The 27,929-nt window shown below is 47.9% G+C and overlaps 2 protein-coding genes across 2 annotated transcripts; both read right to left on the bottom strand.

The window, feature by feature from the left end:
* Positions 1-7,007: 7,007 nt before the first annotated feature.
* On the bottom strand, positions 7,008-18,839 carry rps19 (ribosomal protein S19). Its single transcript, XM_078236229.1, has 6 exons — positions 18,744-18,839; positions 16,825-16,895; positions 14,402-14,502; positions 10,927-11,110; positions 7,950-8,004; positions 7,008-7,080 (listed from the first exon to the last, which is right to left on the bottom strand). The coding sequence occupies exons 2-6, from the start codon at positions 16,893-16,895 to the stop codon at positions 7,054-7,056; spliced, it is 438 nt and encodes a 145-aa protein (XP_078092355.1). The 5' UTR covers positions 18,744-18,839; the 3' UTR covers positions 7,008-7,053.
* Positions 18,840-20,354: 1,515 nt separating this feature from the next.
* Positions 20,355-27,403, bottom strand: LOC144508721 (adenosine receptor A2b-like). The gene is made up of 3 exons (XM_078237029.1): positions 27,078-27,403; positions 24,951-25,613; positions 20,355-20,586 (listed from the first exon to the last, which is right to left on the bottom strand). The coding sequence occupies exons 1-3, from the start codon at positions 27,401-27,403 to the stop codon at positions 20,355-20,357; spliced, it is 1,221 nt and encodes a 406-aa protein (XP_078093155.1).
* Positions 27,404-27,929: the final 526 nt, after the last annotated feature.

Genomic DNA, 27,929 nt, shown 5'->3' with positions numbered 1-27,929 from the left:
GGTGTGGAGTTGATGTGTTAAGTCTGGTGATTGCCCAGTCTAAGGAAGTGATAATTGTCTGAGATCGCCGGAGTTTCTTATACAATAGGATAATAGGAAGTAGGGCCAGGAGAGGCCTGGGGAAGTTTTTGGATGGTTTAAAAAGGGCTTACCTTGGTGGTTCAGCTTCATTGTTCCCAGGAGCAGGCTGAGGGTAAGAGAGTGGGTTTTCTGACTTTAATTAATTAATTATTTTTTCAGTTAATTTTGGGTTTAAAATCTGAGGTTTTTTTCAAAACCGGAAGTAGGGCCAGGAGAAGCCTGGGGAAGTTTTTGGAGGGTTTAAAAGTGCACCAAAGTATACAGCGGGCAGCATCGTAGCGGGCAGCAGAGTGAGTGGGAAGTTGAGTGAGCTGTCAGGGCTTTGGCTCACAGGGCTTGGACGAGCAGGGGTGAGTTTTTGTTTCCTTACATTCTTATTAACTTTTCACTGTCTTATTTGACATAAAGTGTCCAGTATGAGTGTGAAACCAGTGTGTTGTTCCCAGTGTAGGATGTGGGAGGTCCTGGAGGCATCTGGCCTCCCGGACATCCACATCTGTGAGGGGTGTGTCGAGCTGCGTTTCCTGAGGGACCGTGTTAGGGAGCTGGAACTGCAGCTCGAGGATCTTAGGCTGATGAGGGAGAATGAGGAGGTGATAGACAAGAGCTATCATCAGGTGGTCACACCAGGGCCACGGGAGGAGGCCAAGTGGGTGATGGCCAGGAAGGGTAAGGCTAGGGTGGTTGAGAGCACCCCGGTGGATTTGCCCCTGCACAACAAGTACTCCTGCTTGAGTACTGCTGGGGGGGACAGCCCGCCTGGGGGAAGCAGCAGTGGCCGTGTCTCCGCAGTGGAGTCCAGCCCTGTAACTCAGAGGGCTAAGGAAAAGAGGAGGAAGGCGGTATTAATCGGGGACTCGATGGTGAAGGGGACAGACAGGCGTTTCTGCGGAGGTAGGCGGGATTCTCGCATGGTGGTCTGCCTCCCTGGGGCCCGGATCCAGGATGTCGCTAGTCGCGTCCCGGAAATCCTGAGGTGGGAGGGAGAGGAGCCTGAGGTAGCGGTACATATTGGTACCGCTGATGTGGGTAGGAAGGGAGAAGGGGTCATGAAAAGGGAGTACAGGGAATTAGGGAGACAGCTGAGAAAGAGGAAAGCAAAGGTGGTAATCTCAGGATTACTGCCTGTGCCACGGGAAGGTGAGGGCAGGAATGGAGTGAGGTGGAAGATGAATGTGTGGCTGAGGGACTGGTGCAGGGGGCAGGGATTCAGGTTCCTGGACCATTGGGACCTCTTTAGGGGCAGGGGTGATCTGTATACAAAAAACGGGTGGAACTTGAATCACACGGGGACCAATATCCTGGCCGGTAGGTTGGCTAAGGTTACTGGGGAGAATTTAAACTAGATAGGTTGCGGGGAGGGGAGCTAGAAGAGTTGACTAGGATCAAGGAACTAATTGATGGGGGGGAGGATGCAGGGGTAAGGGGAATTACAAAATTAATGGTAGAGGAGAGGGTGCAAGTGAATGAAGGCGGTAATTTAGATAAGGGAGTAGAGGGAGAGGGTGTTCGCGACTCATCAAAGCGGGTCCAGATAAAAGCTGGAATAAGGACACTTTGCCTGAATGCACGAAGCATTCGGAACAAGGTAAATGAGTTGATGGTGCAGATCAGCACAAGTGGGTACGATCTAGTGGCCATTACAGAAACGTGGCTGAAAGGTGACCAGGACTGGGAGATGAATATCCAGGGGTATCAGGCGTTTAGGAAGAATAGACAGGAAGGAAAAGGTGGTGGGGTCGCGCTATTAATAAGAGATAATATCAGGGTAGTACTGAGGGATGACATAGGCTCTGAGGAACAAAACATGGAATCATTATGGGTAGAGATGAGGAATAGTAGAGGGAGAAAGACACTAGTAGGCGTGGTATATAGGCCCCCAAATAATAATGTTGAGGTAGGGAGGGCTATAAACAAGCAGATAAGGGATGCGTGTAAAAACGGAACGGCAATAATCATGGGGGACTTCAACATGCACATTGACTGGCAGACTCAAGTCGGTAAGGGTGGAATGGAGGAAGAGTTCTTAGAATGCTGTCGGGATAGTTTCCTTGAACAGCATGTTACGGAACCGACGAGGGAACGAGCTATTTTGGATCTGGTATTGTGTAACGAGGTAGGTAGAATTAAGGATCTTATTGTGAAGGACCCTCTTGGGTCTAGTGACCACAATATGGTCGAATTTCTGATTCAAATGGAAGAGGAGAAAGTTTGGTCCCAAACCAGTGTCCTCTGTTTGAACAGAGGGAAATATGATAGGATGAGGGATGAATTGGCTAAGGTAGACTGGGAGAGCAGGCTGGCAGGTAGGATAGCTGAGGAACAGTGGAGGATTTTTAAGGAGATCCTTTTCAGTTCTCAGCAAAAATATATTCCAGCAAAAAACAAGGATTGTAAGAAAAGGGAGAACCAGCCGTGGATAACGAAGGAAATAGAGGAGAGTATTAAAATAAAAACAGCTGCGTACAGAGTGGCCAAAAATAGTGGAGAAACAAGTGATTGGGAAAAATTTAAGAAACAACAAAGAGAGACTAAGAAAGCGATAAAGAAAGGAAGGATAGACTATGAAGCTAGGCTAGCAACTAATATAAAAAATGATAGTAAAAGTTTTTATAAATATATAAAAAGGAATAGAGTGGTGAGAGTGAATGTTGGACCCTTGGAGGACGAGAGGGGGGAGTTAATAGTGGGAAATGAGGATATGGCTGAGTCTTTAAATAAGTTTTTTGTGTCGGTCTTCACGGTGGAGGACACAAATAGTTTGCCAAATATTAACGATAGAGGGTTGGCAGCAGGAGAAATACTTAATACAATTAATGTTACCAGAGAGGCAGTGCTGGGTAGACTAATGGGACTGAAGGTGGACAAGTCCCCGGGTCCGGATGGAATGCATCCCAGGGTATTGAAAGAAATGTCAGAGGTAATAGTGGATGCGTTAGTGATTATTTATCAAAACTCGTTGCATTCTGGGGTAGTGCCGGTTGATTGGAAAACGGCTAATGTTACGCCGCTGTTTAAAAAAGGAAGGAGACAAATGGCGGGAAACTATAGGCCGGTCAGCTTAACGTCGGTAGTAGGGAAAATGCTGGAATCCATTATTAAAGAGGAGATAGCAGGGCATCTGGATAGAAATGGTTCGATCAATCAGACGCAGCATGGATTCATGAGGGGAAAGTCGTGCTTGACGAACATGTTGGATTTTTATGAAGATGTGACTAGGGCGGTTGATGGAGGAGAACCGGTGGATGCGGTGTTTTTGGATTTCCAAAAGGCGTTTGATAAGGTGCCCCATAAAAGGCTGCTGAAGAAGATTAGGGCACACGGAGTTGGGGGTAGTGTGTTAAAGTGGATTGGGGACTGGCTATCCGACAGGAAGCAAAGAGTCGGAATAAATGGGTGTTTTTCCGGTTGGAGGAAGGTAACTAGTGGCGTGCCGCAGGGATCGGTACTCGGGCCGCAACTATTTACCATTTATATAGATGATCTGGAGGAGGGGACGGAGTGTAGGGTAACGAAGTTTGCAGACGACACAAAGATAAGTGGAAAAGTGAATCGTGTGGAGGACGGAGAAGATCTGCAGAGAGATTTGGACAGGCTGAGTGAGTGGGCGAGGATATGGCAAATGGAGTATAACGTTGAGAAATGCGAGGTTATACACTTTGGAGGAAATAATAACAAATGGGATTACTATCTCAATGGAAACAAATTAAAACATGCTACCGTGCAAAGGGACCTGGGGGTCCTTGTGCATGAGACGCAAAAGCCCAGTCTGCAGGTACAACAGGTGATCAAGAAGGCAAATGGGATGTTGGCCTATATTGCGAGGGGGATAGAATATAAAAGCAGGGATGTCTTGATGCACCTGTACAGGGCATTGGTGAGGCCACAGCTGGAATACTGTGTGCAGTATTGGTCCCCTTATATGAGGAAGGATATATTGGCATTGGAGGGAGTGCAGAGAAGGTTCACCAGGTTGATACCGGAGATGAGGGGTTTGGATTATGAGGAGAGGCTGAGGAGATTGGGTTTGTACTCGTTGGAGTTTAGAAGGATGAGGGGGGATCTTATGGAGACTTATAAGATAATGCGGGGGCTGGATAGGGTGGAGGCGGAGAGATTCTTTCCACTTAGTAAGGAAGTTAAAACTAGAGGACACAGCCTCAAAATAAAGGGGGGTCGGTTTAAGACAGAGTTGAGGAGGAACTTCTTCTCCCAGAGGGTGGTGAATCTCTGGAATTCTCTGCCCACTGAGGTGGTGGAGGCTACCTCGCTGAATATGTTTAAAGCGCGGATGGATGGATTCCTGATCGGTAAGGGAATTAAGGGTTATGGGGATCAGGCGGGTAAGTGGTACTGATCCACGTCAGATCAGCCATGATCTTATTGAATGGCGGGGCAGGCTCGAGGGGCTAGATGGCCTACTCCTGCTCCTATTTCTTATGTTCTTAGGTGTTTTATCAGGAAGTCTTTCATGTCTAGAAGACCTTCTGTTTGATAAGGGCTTCCTGATATCCTTGGAGCCAATTTAATTAAATGGAAGGTTATGCTAATGTGAGTTCCTGACTCCCTTTGTCTGCCTTGTTTCTGCGTTTTAAAAGACCTACTTGCCTGTTCACTTTTGTGCCTGGGTGCTGCTTTGTCCTGTTTCATTTATTTGATTTTATTCTAAGAAATATTTAATCTAAGGAATCACAGAAATTTGTGTCCGAACAAAGAACAATACAGCACAGGAACAGGCCCTTCGGCCCTCCAAGCCCGCGCCGCTCCCTGGTCCAAACTAGACCATTCTTTTGTATCCCTCCATTCATGTGGCTATCTCGATAAGTCTTAAACGTTCCCAGTGTGTCCGCCTCCACCACCTTGCCCAGCACCACATTCCAGGCCCCCACCACCCTGTGTAAAATACGTCCTTCTGATATCCGCGTTAAACCTCCCCCCACCCCCTCTCACCTTGAACCTATGACCCCTCGTGAACGTCACCACCGATCTGGGAAAAAGCTTCCCACCGTTCACCCTATCTATGCCTTTCATAATTTTATAGACCTCTATTAGGTCACCCCCTCATCCTCTGTCTTTCCAGTGAGAACAACCCCAGTTTACCCAATCTCTCCTCATAACTAAGCCCTTCCATACCAGGCAACATTCTGGTAAGCCTCCTTTGTACTCTCTCTAAAGCCTCCACGTCCTTCCAGTAGTGTGGCGACCAGAACTGGGCGCAGTATTCCAAATGCGGCCGAACCAACGTTCTATACAACTGCAACATCAGACCCCAACTTTTATACTCTATGCCCCGTCCAATAAAGGCAAGTATGCCATATGCCTTATTCACTACCTTCTCCACCTGTGACATCACCTTCAAGGATCTGTGGACTTGCATAATCAGGTCCCTCTGCGTATCTACACCCTTTATGGTTCAGCCATTTATCGTATAGCTCCCCCCGACGTTAGTTCTACCAAAATGCATCACTCTGCATTTATCTGGTTTGAACTCCATCTGCCATTTCTTTGCCCAAATTTCCAGCCGATCTATATCCTTCTGTAGCCTCTGACAATGTTCCTCACTATCTGCAAGTCCAGCCATTTTCGTGTCGTCTGCTTACAACATGGGACAGAAAATCAGAAACAGACAGGGTTCTTGAAGATTTATGGAATGGAGTCACCAAGGTGCGACTCCATTCACACCTGTTAGTAAACACATCTTTGAAAACTGGAGGCTGAGTTGAATGATCTGCAATGGACAAGTTTCAACCTGGTGTGGACAGAAGAAAACCTCTGCTGGAGAACTGGAGCAACTGCTCCTGGAATGCCACATACCAACAGGCACCACAGCACATAGTGGAAAGGGTTTTATAAGACATATTTTAGTTGTGCTGTGAAATCTTTAGTTTGATGCATTGGTGTCCTGCTAATTAATGTTTGTTCCATGTTGATTTTAATTTGCTCACAAAAAAAAAGCTTGATTCTATCAGTTGCTGAGAAATACATCTCAGCTTGGCAGCAGGAGCTTGGACCCATCAGCTGTTTGGTTGCACAGGAATAGTAAACTACAAGATAAGCTTGGTAATTCTACAAGTGACATTATAATGGGAATTCCACTGTAGCAGTTCACTGCAGCACTTCCAAGGTACCAATTCAGCCCAGATCCCAGTGATGGGAGCACAATCTCAATGCAGTTCCCCATCTGCTGCCACCATAAGTAGCTCGAGTGCAATGGCTTGTTGGTTGATGGGACATGGGTCAGAGTCCCACTCGCGTGATTAATTTTGAAAATACTTTCATTTGAGTTGACGTCCGCCACAAGGCATCCTTTAAATTCTAGAATGTACTGACATTGGAAGTTGGGAACCTCATTTACTGCACATGCATCTGCATTTATTGTTGAACAGTCAGAAGCAAGTTTGAGGGAATATTAGACTAATACAAGAACTTGGTTGACAGTGGACAGAATGCGTGGCTAACCAGAATTTCACTAGTGTATTTCAAGCCAGCTTGAATTTTGAATGCTGCCAGTTATAGAAACGTAGAAAAACTACAGCACAAAACAGTTATCGCTGTGACTATTTGCTGGGAAATTCTTCCCCAAGTGCTGCAGCGGATTTTCAATCTCTGCAGGAATCAGAAGAGGCTGCGATCATAATCTTCTAATCCTCATGAAAGAAAGATAATGCCAAAGGAGCTGCAGGATTGCGAATGCTTCACATCTACCAACAAAAGGAACAACCAGGTGCAGATGGCCAAGAAAATGGCACTCAGTAAACTATGGACAAATAAATGCAAGTCAGCATGGATTGTTTAAAGTAAACAATATGCAAATGAACACATGCACACAGTTATTTTGTACAGAGTGGCAATGATCAGTATTAGAAGGCCCCGTCAACCTAAACAGCTGACTAAAGATTGGAATAAAAACACCCAAAAAGGTGCAGTTAGAACTAATGGCTTTTATTATTCTCCAAAATATGACGCACGCATTCAGTGTTTCTTGCTTGCAGCTGCAACCTGCAGAAACAGAAATTTTCAGCAAATTAGTCAAGAAACAGATATGTCAACTGTTCAACTTCTGCATAACATCATCCATCTTCTTTTAATTCTTTCACAGGAATGCAGGTGCTACTGGCCAGGCCAGCATGCATTCCCTGGAGAAGGTGGGTGAGCCACCTTCTTGAACTGCTGCAGTCCCCGAGGTGTAGGTACAACCACAGTGCTGTTAGGAGGGAGTTCCAGGATTTTCACCCCAGTGACAATGAAGGAATGGCCAATATATTTCCTAGTCAGGATTTATTTAGTGTCACAAGTAGGCTTATATTAACACTGGAATGAAGTTACTGTGAAAATCCCCTAGTTGCCACACTCCAGCACCTGGCCGGGTCCACTGAGGGAGAATTTAGCATGGCCAATGCACCTAACCAGCATGCCTTTCGGACTGTGGGAGGAACCCAGAACACCCGGAGGAAACCCACGCAGACACAGGGAGAACGTGCAGACTCTGCATAGACAGTGACCGAAGCCAGGAATTGAACCTGGGTTCCTGGCACTGAGACTGCAGTGCTAACCACCATGCCACCCATGGAGTGTGATTTGGAGGGGAAATCTCCAGGTGGTGGTGTTCCCAGGTATCTGCTGCCCTTGTCCTTTGAGGTGGTAGAGGTCATAGGTCTGGAAGGTGATGTTATACAATATATGTGGGCTTATTTGTTGAAAAGGTCCTGATTGTGTTCCTAATGGCTTGATAAGATTTTTAGTGCAGGGAAATAGCTCAATTACTCAAGGTTTAAGAATCAGCGTAAAATTTCATAACTTTAACACCATTCAGTAATATTCCCATCACCCAGGTTTTATCAACTGTTTATACAAATTGAAATTCTCACCTGACCAGCAATTCGGTCCAGGTCTCTCTGCCCTTGTGAAGTCAGTCTGCGGCCACTGTAGCAAAGACATTAATGCATAAAATCAGCATTTTACTTATTCTGTTAAATTATGTTACACTGCTTGCGCTTGAAGTGTTTGTTCACTTCAAATACTACACCTGCAACTCTGTGGGTGTATCCACCCAGAATGTAATACAGAAATAGGGCTTTGCAGACGTGGGTCAACATTGCAGACACCAACCAAGCAGAACATCACAACAGCAGAGAATTAAATTCTATAGACTCTACACAAGGTGTGATAATGGGTCATGAGGATTCCACGCTGAAAAAAACGGGCAGAATTGCAAGTTGTGCAATGGCATTCACCAAAGAAAAATAAACCGCGGTGGTGATTTGACGAGCTCATAAAACTGCTGAGCGATATCCCATTCACACACAAGGAGCACAAGCTCTGAAGTAGAAACCTTTGGGGTATTTTTGGAGGAGGAACATTTCAAATGGAAGCAACCCCCGACGTGGATCTTGGCTACCGGAATGACGCCAGTTGGAAGCCAAGGTCAAGCTTTAGCTTTCCAGGCTTGGGTTTGTTTTTAAATTTGAGTTCTCTCAATTTCTAAAACTGCATGTACATCTCCCAAGTTCCCTTAGCCCCAGTGACCCACACGGAGCTATCGAATTGCACTGGGGAGGCACTATCCCACAGGAAGTGGGAATTTAAGTAGCAACCATCCTTTAACCAGATCAGATGAGCTAAAAGATCCAGGGATTTGATTATACAAATTAGAGGCCATGAAAAAAAATAAAACGAACGCAAGGGCTTCACTTCTAGAGGGACAGAATGCAAAAGCTGTCGTACACACCCAAGACAACCACATTCTACACAATCATAGTGTCCTAGTCTCCACATTCCGAGGACAGAGGTATGAGGGAAGATACAAGAAACGATTTACAAGGATGATACCAGAACAGAGATCATACTGGAAATATTGAACAGGTTGTACCTCTTTCCCAGAGAAAAGGAAGGCAGAGGTGTAGTAGTATTGTCAATGGACTAGCAGGGTAATGCTCAGGGGACCCAGATTCAAATCCCATTATGGCAGATGGAGAGATTTGGATTTTTTAAAATTTGGAATTAAAAGTTTAATGCTGACCACAAAACTATTATCGGAAAAGCCCATCTCGTTCACGAATGTCCTTTAGGGAAGGAAATCTGCCGTCCTTACCCGGTCCGGCCTATGTGCGACTCCAGAGCTACAGTAATGTGGGTGAATTTTTAAAAAGAATGCTCCCTGAATCCCACTTGAGAAATTAGGGACGAGCAACAAATACTGGTCCAGTCAGCAATGCTGACAATCACTGCCATACATTTTGGAACGAATAATTTGACAAGCATTCAATGAATGGCATGACACTGTGAAGTTCTGTGGAACAAAGGGACCTTGGTATGTTTGTCCAGATCTCTGAAGACAGAAGGGCATGTTAATAGGGTGGGGAAAAGGCAGATGAGACATTTCCCTTTATCAATCGAGGTATAGATTACCCAAAAGCAGGGAATGTTGGAGTTGTATAGAACTTTGGTGGGGCCACTCCTAGAGTGGTGCACGCAGTTCTGGACACCACATTACAGAAAGGATGTGATTTCACTGGAGAAAGAGGAGATTCACCAGGATGCTGCCTGGGATGGAACATTTAGATTATGAAGAGAGATTACATAGGCTTGGGTTGTTTTCGTTGGAGCAGAGAAGACTGAAGGGCGACCTGATAGAGGTGTATATGATTATGAGGGACAAAGAGTGGAAAAGGAGCGGCTGTTCCCCTTAGCTGAAAGGTCAGTCACAAAGGGACAAAGGTTCACGGTGAGGGGCAGGAGGTTTAGGGTAGAAGTGAGGAATTACTGTTCAGAGACCAGGAGAGGGAACACTGGCTGAATTCACTCTTTTTCCGAGAGCGCCTCCCGGTGGGAACCGCAGCAAGACAGGAACATTTTAAACATTTGAAAAATGCTGCAGAGCTGATTGTCCAGAGGCTGGCTTCTGGAGAAATCAGGCTCTGATTGGGTTATTTTTGTCAGAGCAGAGATGACTGAGGGACAACCTGATCGAGGTGTACAAGATTATGAGGGACAAGGACAGAGTGGATATGGAGCAGCTTAGCTGAAGGGTCAGTCACAAATTGACATAGGTTCAAGGTGAGGGGCAGGAGGTTTATGTGGGATTTTGTTTTTACCCAGAGGGTGGTGATGGTCTGGAATGCGCTGCCTGGGAGGGTGGAGGAGGCGGGACGCCTCACATCCTTAAAAATAATACCTGGATCAGCACTTGGCACGTCATAACATTCAAGGCTATGGGCCAAGTGCTGGTAGATGGGATTAGGTGGGAGTTCAGGTGTTTCTAATGTGTCAGTGCGGACTTGATGGGCCGAAGGGTCTCTTCTGCACTGTATGATTCTATGATTGCATGAGCAGGAAAAAAAAATCAGATTGAGAGGTGAATTGACCGAAAGATTACAAAAAGGGATGGATTGGGCAAACAGAAAATCCTGCAAATAGTGACCAAAATGATTGCCCATCATATGAGAGTCCAGCAGAGAATTCCAAATAAATTTCTTCACCCAGAGAGTGGAAGGTGGAACTGGCTAACACAAGGCAGGACTGAGGAGAGTAGCAAACTGTGGGAAGTTGGATAAACAGAAGGGAAAAAGGCATAAAATAGGCTGACAAAAGACCATTGATTGAGCAGTCCATAAAACTGTTCAGTGGAAACACTGCTGAATGTACTGGCGGTAAGAGATTCACCAAGAGGCAACTGGCAATGACTAGTTGCATCAAATGGTCTGCCTCTGTACATTCTACAGAACACAGCAGTTCAGCAGGATCCCAGCGCTTTAACACTGAGAAACCAGGGCAACATCTCACTGATCTAACGTCACCAGGAAATGCAGGATTGCACGCCCCACATTTATCACAACGGTTCCTTACCCATTGGGATCCTTCTCGACCATCTTCAGTCCTTCGAGACCCTGCAGCACCTTCCTGGCCACAGACTTGGAGCCACGGCTAAAGTGACTGGGCTTCACACCGTTCCGCTGGCGTCCGCCGTAAATCTTGGTCATGGCGCCAACTCCAACGCCACCCCGCAGGTACAGGTGACGCACCGTGGAGGCTGAAACAAGCAAGGACTTAGAATGAGTTTGGGATTCCATCACAGTGGGGGGTGGGCTGCCACTCACCCACCCCACTGCATTTGAGCCAGCATCTGTGGCCCATCCCTAACTGCCACCTGAACTGTGTCTCTCGCTAGGGTTAGGCTTTGGAGTCAGACAGGGTTAGGGCAGCCAACACAGAGGGTAATCAAGAGTAAACCGCATTGCTGTGGGTCTGAAGTTTCATGTAGCGACTACCTTTCCCAAAAGGACATTCCTTCCATAAAGAACCCATAACCTCCTGGACATCAGCCTGAACTTCCAGTTTACTAGCCTAGTGACGTTACAGCAGCGGGGGTTCAGAGCATAAGACTGTAAGACACAGGAGCAGAATTAGGCCACTCGGCCCATTGAGTCTGCTCCACCATTCAATCATGGCTGATATTTTTCTCATCCCCATAACTCCTGATCCCCTTATTAATCAAGAACCTATCTTTGTCTTAAAGACACTCAATGACCTGGCAAGGAGTTCCACAGATTCACCACTCTCTGGCTGAAGAAATTAGTCTTCATCTCGGTTTTAAATGATTGTCCCTTTAGCTTGAGTTTGATTCTAGTTTTTCCTACTAGTGGAAACATCCTCTCCACGTCCACTCTATCCATGCCCTGCCATATCCTGTAAGTTTCAATAAGATCCCCCCTCATCCTTCTAAACTCCCAACAAGTACAGACCCAGAGTCCTCAACTGTTCCTCATACGACAAGCTCTTCATTCCAGGGATCATTCTTGTGAACCTCCTCTGGATCCTTTCCAAGGCCAGCACATCCATCCTTCGATACGGCGCCCAAAACTGCTCACAATATTCCAAATGGGGTCTGTCCAGAGCCTCATTCAGCCTCAGAAATACATCCCTGCTCTTGTATTCTAGCCCTTTCGGCATGAATGCTAACATTGCATTTGCCTTCCTAACTGCCGACTGAACCTGCACGTTAACCTTAAAAGAGAATCTTGAACAAGGACTCCCAAGTCCCTTTGTGTTTCTGATTTCTTAAGCATTTCCCCATTTAGAAATTAGTCTATGCCTCCATTCCTCCTTCCAAATTGCATAACCTCGCACTTTTCTACATTGTATTCCATCTGCCACTTCTTTGCCCACTCTCTACTTGTCCAAGTCCTTCTGCAGCCCCCCTGCTTCCTCAATACTACCTGTCCCTCTACATATCGTTGTATCATCTGCAAACTTAGCAAGTGCCTTCAGTTTCTTCTTCCAAATCGTTAACGTATATGAAAAGTTGTGGTCCCAGCACTGACCCCTGAGGTCACTAGCTGCCACCCTGAAAAAGATCCCTTTATCCCCACACTGCCTTCTGCCAGTCAGCCAATCCTCTATCCATGCCAGATCTTACCCTTAACACCATGGGCTCTTAACTTTTTTTAACAGTCTCCTATGTGGCACCTTGTCAAAGACCTTTTGGAAATCTAAATAAATTATGTCCACTGGCTCTCCTTTATCTATCTTCCTTGTTACCTCCTCAAAGAAGTCCCAACAGATTTGTCAGACATGATCTCCCCTTGATGAAGCCTTGCTGACTCAGTCCTACCTTATCATGCACTTCCAAGTACTCCGCAATCTCATCTTTAATAATGAGCAGTCGTGAGGCTGCATCTGGAGCACCATATACAGTTTTGGTCTCCTTAAGAGATACAGTTTAAAAACAAGGGGTGTCCCATTTGAGAGAAGATGAATCCCCCTCACCCTCCTCCTCTCAAAGGCCCTTAAACTTGTGGAACTCTTTTCCCAGACAGAAGGGGAGGCTGGCTCAAGTCACTAAATTTATTCAAGGCTGCATTAGCCGGATTTGTGACTGAAAGGAATTCAAGGGTTTGTAAGGAAATTGGGGTTATTGGCAGAATCGGATGCGCCATGATATCATTGACCAGCAGTGCCAACACGAGGGGCCAAATGTCCCACTCCTGACTCTTGCAATGGAGTGGCAGCAGCAGATTTATTAGTAACTTTCAAATGGTCAAAAAGATTTGCAACAATATGGGGATAAGCAAGTGGGAGTGAGGCCAATTCGACAGCTCTCAGTCGGCACAAGGACAATGGGCCAAATGGCTGACTCTACTGCTTCTACAACCTCCCTTTACAATACAACAGAGGTTCAAAACACAAACAAACTTAACCCAAAGAGATCAGTTATTGAGACGATGACTCCCTCGAGTTCCTGCTGGAAATACCCAACGCGTGCTGATGACTGCTGGGAGGACGCAATGGGAATCAGCCATAGAATCCCTACTGTGCAGGAGGCAGCGAATCGGCCCATCTACACCGACTATCCAACAAGAGCATCTTCACATTACCCATATAAGAAAATGCAAGTTTCATAACATCCCACAACAGAACAAAACATAACAGGCTCATTTATTTTTAAAAAACAGGACTGGTTGAATGTTGGCCAGGACAGAGGAGAACCCATTTCTAACAAAATAAAAACATGGTGTTAGGATCTTTACTTTCAACGAAAGAGACAGTGCCCTCATACTGCAGATCTGACAAGAGAGAAACAGAATTAATAGTTTCAAATCCTTCATCGGAACTCAAACAACCCAAAAAGTATTAACTGTTTCTCTTTCTGCCTTCAGAGATGCTGGCTAACCTGTCTGAGAATTCCCAACTTCTTTCTGGTTTCAAGTTCCCGGCACCCGCAGTGTTTTACTTTATGATTCAGATAGTGTCAGAGTGATTCAGGAATGGGTCGCTCCCTCTCACTTCACCAGAAAGTGCAACTTCCACTCCCCAGACTTGGGAGCACGAAACTTGAGGCTGACACACCAGTGATATACCGAGGGAGTGCAGCATTGTTACGAGGGCTTAAGCCAAGGCTCCACCTGCCTGCTCAGGTGGATGGTAAAAGATGCCATTTCAACCAATATCTTGACCAATATTTATCCAGTCAACAGTACAAAGAAACAATCCTCTGGGTTATTACTACTGCCTGTGGGGCTTACTATACACATTGGCAGCCACCATTTCCTATATTACAACAGTGACTACGCTTCAGAAGACACTCCACTGAGACATCCAGTGGATGTGAAAGTGTTATATTTTCTATTATTCCCAAGTTGATCACTGCAACAACAAGCCCTTTGAAACAGTGCAGCAAGCAATGGGAGGCTGACCCATCATGTGCAGGTTGTGTATGGACAGGCTGTGGAAACTCAGCCCTTTCAGATTTCGCAAGCGATTTGAAGGGGTCTGAGGAGAGCTCTGAAATAGCCAGTGGGGAAATTGCGCTGATCGCACTCACCAGCTCGGGTGTAGAACCAGTTCTCATCGTAAGGTGCCAGTTCTTTGTGTTTGCCCAGCTTCACTGTGTCAACCCAATCGGGCACCTTTAGTTTGCCAGACCTGGAAGTAGAGACAAATGAGAAATCTCCCTGGGAATCAGACAAGTTTCAAAACAGCAAGTTCTGGAACTGATCATTACCCACCCAAGTGTTGGAACAAGATTTTTAAATTACATAACCCGGAACGGAGTGAGCTTTAATGAAGGAATTACAAGGCCCAGGCAGCTGAAGATGCAGCCAAAATGGGGGCACGATTAAAATCTTGGCTATTAAGAAGCATCTTAAAGACGAAGATTCTGCAAAGGAACAGGTGATGTGCCTGAAGATTGGAGGGTGGCAAATGTTGTGCCTTTGTTTTAAAGAGCTGCAGGGAAAAGCCTGGAAGCTATAGGCCGGTGAGCCTCACACCTGTAGTGGTAAGTTGTTAGAAGGTATTCTGAGAGACAGGATCTACAGGCATTTAGAGATGCAAGGACTGATTAGGGACAGTCAGCATGGCTTTGAGAGTGGAAAATCATGACTCACAAATTTGATTCAGTTTTTTGAAGGGATAACCAAGGAGGTCAATGAGGGCAGTGCAGTTGATGTTGTCTACATGGACTTTTAGCAAGGCCTTTGACAAGGTACCGCATGGTAGGCTGTTGCATAAGATTAAATCTCGGGATCCAGGATGAGGTAGCCAAATGGATACAAAATTGGCTTGATGACAGAAGACAGAGGGTGGTTGTAGAGGGTTGATTTTCAAACTGGAGGGCCTGTGACCAGTGATGTACCCTCGGGATCAGTGCTGGGTCCACTGTTATTTGTCATTTATATTAATGATTTGGATGAGAAATTAGGAGGCATGGTTAGTAAGTTTGCAGATGACACCAAGATTGGTGGCATAGTGGACAGTGAAAGTTATCTATGATTGCAACGGGATCTTGATCAATTGGGCCAGTGGGCTGACAAATGGCAGATGGAGTTAATTTAGACAAATGGGAGGTGATCGAACCGGGGCAGGACTTAATTAATGGTAGGGCTTGGGGAGAGTTACAGAACAAAGATTGAGGGGTACAGGTTCATAGCTCCTTGAAAGTGGAGTCACAGGTGGACAGAGTGGTGAAGGCAGCATTCAGCATGCTTGGTTTCATTGGTCAGAACATTGAATACAGGAATTGGGACATCTTGCTGAAGTTGTATGGGACATTAGTAAGGTCACACTTGGAATACTGTGTACAGTTCTGGTCACCCTATTATAGAAAGGGTATTAAACTAGAAAGAATGCAGAAAAGATTATCTACGATGCTACCGGGACTTGATGGTTTGAGTTATAAGGGGCAGCTGGATAGACTGGGACTCTTTCCCCGGGAGCTTAGGAAACTTAGAGGTCTATAAAATAATGAGGCGCACAGATTAGCTAGATGGTCAATATCTTTTCCCAAAGGTAGGGGAGTCTAAAGCTAGAGGGCATAGGTTTAAGATGAGGGGGGAGAGATACAAAAGTGTCCAGAGGGGCAATTTTTTCACACAGAGGATGCCGAGTGTCTGGAACGAGCTGCAGAGATAGTGGTAGAGGCGGGTACAATTTTGTCTTTTAAAAAGCATTTAGACAGTTACATGGGTAAGATGGGTATGGAAGGATATTGGCCAAATGCAGGCAGTTGGGACTAGTTTAGTGGTTAAAAAAGGGGCGGCATTGACAAGTTGGGCCGACGGGCCTTGTTTCCATGCTGTAAACCTCAGACTATGAATCCTCCGGTGAAGCAAGTGATCAAGAAATCTGGCAGGTGGAGTACAAATGTAGTAAAATGCAAGGCTGTCCACTCCAGACACCAAATAAAAAGGCAGATTATTTACACAGGGGCTGCTGAATACTGTGGTAGAGGGATCTGGTGCACTTGCACATTAATCTCAAAGTTAGCGTACGGGTACAAGTGATTAGGAGGGTTAAGTGGAATGTTGTCCTCTATTGCAAGGGAAATTAAATATAAAAATAGGAAAGTTGCAGTACAACATCTGTGTACCTCAAGGAGTGTGCAGATTTGGTCTCCTTGCCTCAGGAGATATAATTGCACTGGAATGATTTCAGAGGACGTGACTGGGCTGATTCCTGGGATGCAGGATTTTGTCTTATGTGAAAGGCTGAGCAGATTGGGGCCGCGGCAACATGGACCACCAGGACCCCGTGCGAGTTTGGGTACAGTCTGAAGCTGCAGATCAGCTGAAACCTATCAAAACTCACTAGTGCATGGATCCATTTACAACGAATCCCAGCACCTCAGACTAAAACAATGAAAATTTAGAAATAAAGAGAAAGGTAACTGCTTAGGAAGCTTGTACAAGTTATCTGAAAGCATTCTTCAATCCCCGCTAACTGGCACTGCAAACATTCAATACGTACTTCTTGAGAAAGGCACCCAGAGCTTTGACAAACTCCTGCTGATTCACGTCCTTAACTGTTACACCAGGCATCTGAAAAGAAACGAAGCATAAAGTGAATGGACCACAACAGAAAGGCAAACATCAATTTAAAACACATGCTCTGCCCCTCAGCAGGCCTCTCTGGGCAGGAGATGTGTTTTATTCCTCTCCATCACACGCATAGGAAAACTGTTTCTGGGTGGAGGTACATTCTGTCTCTGCTCAAGTCCCAGTTGTGGTTTTCATAATCAAATACTGAATCCAATCAGTCCCATTCACACACTCTTATCCTAGAGTGCCGGAAGGTTTATTCACCTCAAGTGTCCATTCAATTTCTGTTTAAAAGCACAATGGCTTTCAGAGAAGCACTGACTTCAGAGTGACCCAAGCAAGATTAAAAATGATTGAGGGGAAGAGGCAACCCCAACCACCCCAGAGAAGAATGGGGCTCTCGGGATTGGACCACCACCGCAGGCTGTGAAAACCATATCCGAATGAGAGCTGGAGTGGTTTCTGACCCAAAGATTCACACAAACGGTTCGGCAAGTGGTGGCCCCTCATACAAAGTTCCACCAGCTAGCTGGGTCAGAGGAATTTTCTACAATCTGTTTCCTATCAAATAACCAGGAGACATGGGTTTTGGGAGGGAAGAGGCGGCAATTGAGGAGGTTTGCCCCATATCTGCGTGGGTTTCCTCCAAGGGACTCCGGTTTCCCCTGTCAGGCAAAAGATGGTCGTCATGATGTGGAGATGCCGGCGTTGGACTGGGGTAAACACAGTAAGAAAAAGAAAAGAAAATCTGTTGGACTTTAACCTGGTGTTGTTAAACTTCTTACTAGGCAAAAGATGTGCAGGTTAGGTGGATAGGATATGCTGAATTCTCCCTTAGTGTCAGGGGGATTAGCAGGATAGATATGTGGGTGGAATTATTGTTTGTGCAGGATTGATGGGCTGAAAGGCCTTCTTCTGCACTTTAGGGATTCTATGAAATCTCCCAAAGTCAGGATCAACAATAAACACTGTTGCACACTCTGCCCCCCCCCCCCAAAAAAAATCAGGACTCTTGCACTGTTCTAACCATCTTCAACCACATCCCCATATCTTCACTCCCCCTCCCTTCTTAGAGTTCTTATTCTCCCTCTCCATCTTCTAACCCCAGATAAATCCATTCTGTGCTCACGCCCCCAAAACAAAAATCACCTTGCTGCATCCATTTCCCTCTCTCCCTGGTCTACCTTGTCATATGACTGATGGATAGTGATTTCTGAAGGTACATGGTATACTTGCCTTTATTAGCCAAGGCAGAGAGTTTAAGGAAGGATATGCTGGACCAATATAAAATGTTAGTTAAGCCACAGCTACAGTACAGGTGCTGGTCCTAGAAGGGCTGTGATAGCAGTGAAAAATGTGCAGAGGGCATTTACCAGGATGCTGCTGGCACCAGAGTTTTAGTTATGGAGAAATTGGTAAGTACCTCCTATCCTCTACATCCAATGTACAATACCCTTATCTCTGCCCCCTCACCATGATGCCTCCAGTTCTCTCCCTCTACCCTTGGTCTACCCTCAGTATACATCTCTCCCCCCTCCCCCATGCGGCCCTGTGCTTCTCCTGTACCCTCAGTGTATATACACACACCTTGTCTCTCCCCCTCAGCATGCTGCCTCCTGCTCCATCCACAGTCTATAGCTCTCCTCCTGCTCTATCCCCTCTATCTCTCCCCCTGCTCTATCCCCTCTATCTCTCCCCCTGCTCTATCCCCTCTATCTATCTCTCTCTCCCTGCCCCTTCACCTTGCTGCCTCCTTTGCTTTCCCTCCCCAGTCTCTGCATCCGTATCTCCTCCTCCCCATGCTCTCTCCTGCTCTAACCCAGTCTATAATCTCGATCTCTCCCTCACCTCGCTGCCTGTCGCCTCCTGCTCGGATCCAGGGAGGAAGAGGCCGGCACGGGGCCGCTCGCCCGCATTTCACAGGGGCCGCAACTCCCGCCGCCTCGCGAGATCGCGGAGCGGCCGCCGATTGGTTGGTGGGCTGAGGAGGACGTGGGCCGAGGAGCGATACGTCACGCCCGCCATCTTGGTAGTGGCAGGCGGTGCGATCGTCAGTAATGCAGCGGCCGGGGAGGGTGGCCATCATAGTATAGGAACGGCTGGGGAAAGCGTCATGGCGCCCCCGCGTGGCGTCCTCCAGCCGTGAGGAGGGCGCGGCGGCAGCGTCCATCTTGGTAAAGGTGCAGCGTTAGCATCAATCTCGTAGCGCCTGAAGGGGAGGCCATTTTGGTAAAGATAACCGCCCGGCTGTTGAGCATGGGTGAACTCAGGAGGAAGCCATTTCGGTGGAGGGAATGATCAAGCAGCAACAATAACAACTTTGTAGCAACAACTGTAAAACAACAACTGTACTCCAACAACGACTTTCCAGCAACAACTGAATAGCGTCAATACACCAACAACGACTTTCCAGCAATAACTTAGCAACAATTATAATAACAGCTTTCCAGCAACAACTTTATCAATATTTTAACAACTTTACACCAAAAATTTTATAACAATTTTCTCATAACTTTCCAGTGATAACTTTATAAGTATTTTCTCACGACATCTTTACAACCATTATACAACAACTTTCCAGCAACGGTTTCCACAACAGGGGAGGCGATGGCCGAGTGGTATTGATTGCTAGACTATTAATCCAGAAACTCAGCTAATGTTCTGGGGACCTGAGTTTGAATTCAATAAAAAATAACTGGAATTAAGAATCTAATGATGACCATAAAACCATTGTTGATTGTCAGAAATATGGTTCACTAATGTGCTTTAGGAGAAGAAAATCCGCCGTCCTTACCTGGTCATGTGACTCCAGAGCCACAGCAAGATGATTGACTCTCAACTGCCCTCTGAACAAGGGCAACGAGGGATGGGCAATAAATGCTGGCCAGCCAGCGATGGCGGTGTCCCACAAATTGAATTAAAAAAACATAAGAACATGTTTTTTGCAGTTTTCCGGCAACTGTTTTACAACAAAAACTTCCCAGTGACAAATTTCTAGCAACAACTTTTCAACAGAAACATCACTCGAAAAGAGTTTGTGTCTATATGTGCCATGTTTGAGAACATATCTCTCCACTCACCTGAAGGAGCAGTGCTCCAAAAGCTCGAGATTCCAAATAAACCTGTTGGACTTTAACCTGGTGTGAGACTTCTTACTATGCCCACACCAGTTCAATGCCGGCATCTCCACATCTTAATAACCTAGATCAGAGAATCAAGGAACGAAGAGCCCATTGTATTATCACAGGTTCTATGAAGGTACAATTTACCGAGTTCCACAGTCCTGCCATTTCCCATGGCCCTGCATGTTCTTTCTCTTCAGATAATAATCCAGTTGCCCTTTGACAGTCACAATTGAGCCTGTCTCCGACACACTGTATGCTATGGATCACGGACCCTGGTAGAAGCCGGCAGGGGACTTTGGGAGAACTTAGGGCACCAACGTTGTCCACATGATTTTTAGGCGTTGGTGATCAGATTCGGTGACGCATCAAACCGCAATGAGCGAGACCACCTGGCCACTGCAGGCTTCTTCTGCCCTCGTTGTCGTGGTGACAGCTTTCCTTCAGCTGCTCTGCCACGGAGGATCTTTCGGGCTGAGTTTTTGTCTGGCACCAAGCCCCCTTGGTGCCAGATGGTGACCTTGCCACCATCGCTGGTCCAAACAGGAGCAAGGAACTCCTGATGCCATCTCCCGAAGAATGGTAAGAGTGCACAAACCTCTCTGCCATGAGGCCCACAGAAAAGAATGCTTCCCACCACTTAGCTCACGAAAGGTGTCATCCAAATTCTGTTCATCAGCCACCAGCTCTCCATCTCTCCCCCGACAACAGTCTGAGATTCAGCTACTTTGTCCGTAAACCTGCCGTCACATTTGATCCTGTGAGAAGCTTCCGACCTCCAGCTCCGGAATTCCTCATAGAATCCCTACAGTGCAGATGGAGGCCATTCAGCTCATCGAGCCTACACTGACAACAATCTCACCCAGTCCCTATTCCCCATAATGCCACGTATTTACCCTGCTAATCCACCTGCCACTAAGGGTCAATTTAGTGTGGCCAATCAACCTAACCCACACGTCTTTGGACTGTGGGAGGAAACCGGAGCACCTGGGGGAAACCCAGGCAGACACGGGGAGAATGTACAAACTCCACAGACAGTCACCTGAGGTGGGAATTGAACCCAGGTCCCTGGCACTGTGAGACTGCAGTGCTAACTGCTGTGCAACCATGCAGCTCCTGTCTCTCTCTCTCTCTCCTCCTTGATGATGGTCCTTGCAACCTACTTCTGTGACCAAGCTTTGAAACATCTGACCTGGACAGCGCTCCTTGTACAAAAATCACAAAGAGTCATCATCCAGGTTCAGCAAGTAATCAGGAAGGCAAATGGGACGTTGGTCTACTGCAGGGAGGATGGAGTATAAGAGTCGGGAAGTCTTGCTACAACTGCATGGGGTACTGGTGAGACCACACCTGAAGCACGTGTCCAGTTCTGGTCTCCTTACCTAGAGAGGGATATACTGACATCGGGGACTGTTCAGAGAAGGTTCACGGGGGCCGACTCCTGGCATGAAGTTGGGGGGGTGTCTGATAAGGAACGGTTTGGGCAGGTTGGGGCTGGTACCCATTGGAGTTTAGAAGAATGAGAGAGGATCTTTTTGAAACATATCAGACTCTGGGGAGGAGTGGGGGTGGTGGTTGACAGGGTGGATGCTGGAAGAATGTTTCCCTCCTTTGTAGGGGAAATCTAGAACTGAGGGGGGGGGGCACAGTTTCAGAATGAGGGGGTCTCCCGTTGAAGATGGAGATGGGGAGGAATTTCTTCTCTCTGGTGGAGTTAGTCCGTGGAATTCTTCCCCCCAGAGAGACAGTGCGGGCTGCGACTCATTGAATAGATTTCATAGAATCATAGAGTGCCAAAGGAGGCCATTCGGCCCATTGAGTTTGCACCAACCACAATCCCATCCAGGCCCTATCTCCGTAGCCCCATGTATTTACCTTGCTAATCCCCGTCACGAAGGGGCAATTTAGCATGGCCAATCCACCTAACTCACACATCTTTGGACTGGGAGGAAACCAGAACACCCGCAGGAAACACACGCAGACACTGGGAGAAAGTGCAAACTCCACACAGACAGTGACCCAAACCAGGAATCGAACCCAGGTCGTCGGCGTTGTGAGGCAGCAGTGCCAACCACTTTACCACCAGGTTGGGGCTGAGGTAGAGATTTGATTGACAAAGGGGTCGAGGGTCATGGGGGCGGGCAGCAGAGTGGAGTTAAGGCTACAATTAGATCAGACATGATCTTAGCAATGGCGGAGCAGGCTTCAGAGACCCAAACACCTGACCCTGCTCCCGTTAACCATGTTCTCTGGGCAGTTCAAGGCTCAGAATCAGATTTTGTTTTATAATGTTCCTGTGAAGCATTTTCATGCCATTTCATTACCTGAAATGCGCGAAATAAATACAAGCTGTTGCTATTACGTAATGCCCAAGTTCTCACAGTGAAGAAATAGTCAAGAGAGAGATTCAGGGCAGCAATGACATGGACTGTGATGCAGGAGAGCGATCGTTACTGATATTGCGCTGATCCTGGCTGGAACTGCTTTTCTCATTTAAAACCCAGAGAAAAAAAACACACCATTCCATTTATTTCATTTATTCTCACAAATACATTGCACCACAATTGTCATAATTTACTCTTGCACAATTACACTTTCCCAAGGAAGGATTCACAATTTCAAACACATTTCATAGCTAATATACAGACTGAAATACAGAGCTTGTGTTTCGGGTCAGGTTTCAAAATCAACTCCAAAGACTTGAGCACAAAATCTAGACAGACAGTCCGAGTGGAGTACTGAGGGAGTGTCGCACTGTCAGAGGATCAGTACTGAGGGAGTGCCGCACTGTCAGAGGGTCAGTACTGAGGGAGTGCTGCACTGTCAGAGGGTCAGTACTGAGGGAGTGCCGCACTGTCAGAGGGTCAGTACTGAGGGAGTGCCGCACTGTCAGAGGGTCAGTACTGAGGGAGTGCCGCACTGTCAGAGGATCAGTGCTGAGGGATTGCCGCACTGTCAGAGGGTCAGTACTGAGGGAGTGCTGCACTGTCAGAGGGTCAGTACTGAGGGAGTGCCGCACTGTCAGAGGGTCAGTACTGAGGGTGTGCTGCACTGTCAGAGGGTCAGTACTGAGGGAGTGCCGCACTGTCAGAGGGTCAGTACTGAGGGAGTGCCGCACTGTCAGAGGGTCAGTACTGAGGGAGTGCCGCACTGTCAGAGGATCAGTGCTGAGGGAGTGCTGCACTGTCAGAGGCTCAATACTGAGGGAATGCCACACTATCAGAGGGTCAGTACTGAGGGAGTGCCGCACTGTCAGAGGGTCAGTGCTGAGGGAGTGCCGCACTGTCAGAGAGTCAGTACTGAGGGAGTGCCGCACTGTCAGAGGGTCAGTACTGAGGGAGTGCCGCACTGTCAGAGGGTCAGTACTGAGGGAGTGCCGCACTGTCAGAGGGTCAGTACTGAGGGAGTGCCGCACTGTCAGAGGGTCAGTACTGAGGGAGTGCCGCACTGTCAGAGGGTCAGTACTGAGGGAGTGCCGCACTGTCAGAGGGTCAGTACTGAGGGAGTGATGCACTGTCAGAGGGTCAGTACTGAGGGAGTGCTGCACTGTCAGAGGGTCAGTACTGAGGGAGTGATGCACTGTCAGAGGGTCAGTACTGAGGGAGTGCTGCACTGTCAGAGGGTCAGTACTGAGGGAGTGATGCACTGTCAGAGGGTCAGTACTGAGGGAGTGATGCACTGTCAGAGGGTCAGTACTGAGGGAGTGCCGCACTGTCAGAGGGTCAGTACTGAGGGAGTGATGCACTGTCAGAGGGTCAGTACTGAGGGGGTGCCGCACTGTCAGAGGGTCAGTACTGAGGGAGTGCCGCAGTACCAGAGGGTCAGTACTGAGGGAGTGATGCACTGTCAGAGGGTCAGTACTGAGGGAGTGCCGCACTACCAGAGGGTCAGTACTGAGGGAGTGATGCACTGTCAGAGGGTCAGTACTGAGGGAGTGCTACATAGTAGAGGGTCAGTACTGAGGGGATGCAATCTTTCCAGAGAAATATGAAAATGAGACCCCACCTGTCCTCTGGGGAATGTAAGAATCCCACAGCTACCAAAAACAGTTCTCCCTTCTGTCTTGGGCCAATAATTATTGATTGAGGAACATCACGAAACAGGTACCTGATCATTGACACATCGCTGTTGGTGGGATTTTGCTGTGGACTCTGAGGCTGTTGTGACAATGACTACAGATCAAAATTGCACAGACATTCTGCACCAGGCAGCAGGGGGATAATGGTGAGACTCTTTGTATTTCTTTTATATGCTGTTTACCCATCACTCCTGTGCTCACTGATCCCGGATCCAATCATGCTTCACTTCTAATATTTTTATAATGGTGTTCGAACCCCTCCATAGCCTCACTCCCTCCCTATCTCTGTAACCTCCTCCAGCCCCGACAACCCTCCCTATCTCTGTAACCCCCTCCAGCCCCTACAACCTTCCCTATCTCTGTAACCTCCTCCAGCCCCTACAACCCTCCTTATCTCTGTAACCCCCTCCAGCCCCTACAACCCTCCCTATTTCTGTAACCTCCTCCAGTCCTACAACCCTCCCTATCTCTGTGACCTCCCCCAACCTGTACAAGGATCGGAGATCTTTGCACTGCTCAAATTCCATACCCCTGTCCATTCCCCAATTTCCATTGCTCCACCATTGGAAAGATTGAGACTATCAAGCAACTTTGAAGCAAGGGCAGGAATTGGTGGTCTTGGAGTCAGTGTAGGAGAGCAAGCAACAGGGGAGATGGGTCATCAAGGGTTAAGACATGAGTCAGAGAGTTTTGGATGAGCTTAGCTTTATGCGGGTGGCAGAGCAAGTGAGAACCATGTGAAGTTACACCATGCCAGCATCCATCAGCCACAACCCCTCCACACATCTTGATGGCTAGGGTCTCGTCACATGGAACACGGGGCCGACCTTCGACCTGGAGATGCAAGATTTGTACCTGGCAGCACACAGGACATGGTGGACAAAGACCCCCCTCAACGCGCTCCCGAAATCCTTCTTCCTCAATGCGTAGACCATCGGGTTGATGAGCGAGTTGAGGTGCGATAGGGCCACCACCAGGTTCGCCAGCCAGGAGGGCAAGCTGCAGGCAGGGCAGAAGAAGACCAGGCTGTTCACCACATTGAGGGGCAACCAGCAGAGGCAGAAGAGGCCCACCATCAGGAAGAGGGTCTTGGCGGTCTGGATCTCGCTGCGCTTGGCCGATCGGAACTGCTGATTGTTGAAGTACTGGCGGACAACACGGAATGAGTCCGTGTAAATCCCGAACATAACCGAGAGGGGCAGGAGGGTGCAGCAGAAGAATATGACATAGACCATGTAGTTGGAGGAGATGACATGGTGGAATGAGCAGAGGCCAACGGCCATCCGGCTGCCATTAGCGGGTCTCGCGACATCGAACGGTCGAGGGAAGAAGCCCACCAGAGAGATCTTATCCCTCAGGATGGACCTCTCGGCAGGAATGGTGACATTGGCCGTCGAGGCGATGAAGGTGTCGGAGCAGTTCCACCCCATCACCGGGGTGAAGCCGATGATCAGCGCCGAGATCCCGCAGAGGGAGATCGCCACGGTGATGCGCTTCTTGGTGACCAGGATTCTGTACCTGGGGAACAATTGAAAAAGGAAATGAGGCAGAGTTTCATTTGACGGTGCCATCGCTGGAACCCTGCCATGTACTTCCTCCAGTTCAGCTACAGGATTACATTTCCCTTAAGAAAAGTCCTAGGCAGCATCTCAGCACATCCCTTCACCATCAATGAAGTGTAGTGACCTCATCAGCTTCAGAAAAGTGGCACTCCCTCAGTACTGATCCTCTGACAGAGCAGCACTCCCTCAGTACTGACCCTCTGACAGTGCAGCACTCCCTCAGTACTGACCCTCTGACGGTGCAGCACTCCCTCAGTACTGACCCTCTGACGGCGCAGCACTCCCTCAGTACTGACCCTCTGACAGTGCAGCACTCCCTCAGCACTGACCCTCTGACAGTGCAGCACTCCCTCAGTACTGACCCTCTGACAGTGCTGCACACCCTCAGTACTGACCCTTTGACAGTATGGCACTCCCTCAGTACTGACCCTTGGCTAGTGCAGCACTCCCTCAGTACTGACCCTCTGACAGTGCGGCACTCCCTCAGTACTGACCCTTGGCTAGTGCAGCACTCCCTCAGTACTGACCCTCTGACAGTGCGGCACTCCCTCAGTACTGACCCTCTGACAGTGCAGCACTCCCTTAGTACTGACCCTCTGACGGTGCAGCACTCCCTCAGTACTGACCCTCTGACGGTGCAGCACTCCCTCAGTACTGACCCTCTGACAGTGCAGCACTCCCTCAGCACTGACCCTCTGACAGTGCAGCACTCCCTCAGTACTGACCCTCTGACAGTGCAGCACTCCCTCAGTACTGACCCTCTGACAGTGCTGCACACCCTCAGTACTGACCCTTTGACAGTGCAGCGCTCCCTCAGTACTGACCCTTGGCTAGTGCAGCACTCCCTCAGTACTGACCCTCTGACAGTGCGACACTCCCTCAGTACTGACCCTTTGACAGTGTGGCACACTCCTCAGTACTGACCCTCTGACAGTGCAGCACTCCCTCAGTACTGACTCTCTGACAGTGCGGCCACTCCCTCAGTACTGACTCTCTGACAGTGCGGCACTCCCTCAGTACTGACCATCTGACAGAGCAACACTCCCTCAGCACTGACCCTCTGACAGTGTGGCACTTCCTCAGTACTGACCATCCAAAATGGTGACTCCTTATCCTGAGACCTTTACTCCTTAGTTTTAGGCTCTCCAGTTGAGCAATCAAAATCGGGGATTGCAAAAGAAGCTGGAATTAGAGAAATGCTGAGATCTCGGATAGTTGTGGAAACTGGAAGGAGTGCAGAGATAGGGTAGGTTTTTGGGGCTGGAGGTGGTTACACAGATAGGGAGGGAGGGTTGTCGGGGGTGGAGGAGGTTACAGAGATAGGGACAATGGGAGGACAGACAGAGGGAGGGAGCGTCAGACTAGTCGAGTCAGGTCTGTGTCAACGCCAGATGAAATGGCCAAAGCCTTTCTGCTTTACCTGCTTGGCTGTCGGATTTTCAGATGGGTGTTAATGGCGATGGCCAGGAGCACAAAGACAGAGAACTGTGTAGTGACGAGCGGGAAACAGGCAAGCAGCAGACAGCCGGAAAAACAGACGGTGAGGTCCAGGCTCAGCAGGATGGAGCACGGGACAGCCAGGGCCCCCACGCTCAGGTCTGCCATGGCCAGACAGGCAATCAGGTAGTTCGTCAGCGTCCTGAGTTCTCTGTGTAAGTACACAGTGGCACAGACCAGCAGGTTCATACTAATGACCCCCACACCAAGGGCAACCTCCAGAGCAATGAACACACTGTCCAGCCCCATTGAACCAGGCAACCTTTCCGTCAGCCGATCACTCTCCAATGCTGTCTGCTTCTCCCGAGCTGCGGCAATAAAGGCTCTGTGCTTGTCCCGTGCTTAACAACCTGAGTGGAAACTGTCAGGAGATTGATGTATAAGTGCACTGAAATGGTGATAACCAGACAGGCACGTTGACAGGATAGGGGTTTACAGAGGAATGGATAATCACAGGAATCATTATCGTTATTCAGCACCTGGGGCAAGGGGGAGGCGGTCGAGTGCAACTCACTGGCAAAGCATTGGCTTTCCTCCTCTCCTCCACTGCGGTGGAGTTTATTGTCACAAATCGAGGTTTCAGACAAATTTCATCTCAGTTTCAAGTGGTAGCATTCTGCAAGGGGCTGGTGAAATGAAGCCTGCATGTGTATTAAAGAAGCACTCAGGGCCGCTTATCAGATGACAAGGCACTCCACAGCAAACATTGGCAACTGTCAGTGAGTAAAGAAAGTTCACTGAATCAGGCAGATAACTCACAGTCTCACCTCTGGTC

This window comes from Mustelus asterias, chromosome 20 (genome assembly GCF_964213995.1).
Source record: "Mustelus asterias chromosome 20, sMusAst1.hap1.1, whole genome shotgun sequence".
Classification (NCBI taxonomy): Eukaryota; Metazoa; Chordata; class Chondrichthyes; order Carcharhiniformes; family Triakidae; genus Mustelus; species Mustelus asterias.
This window is presented reverse-complemented; position numbering and strand designations above follow the sequence as displayed.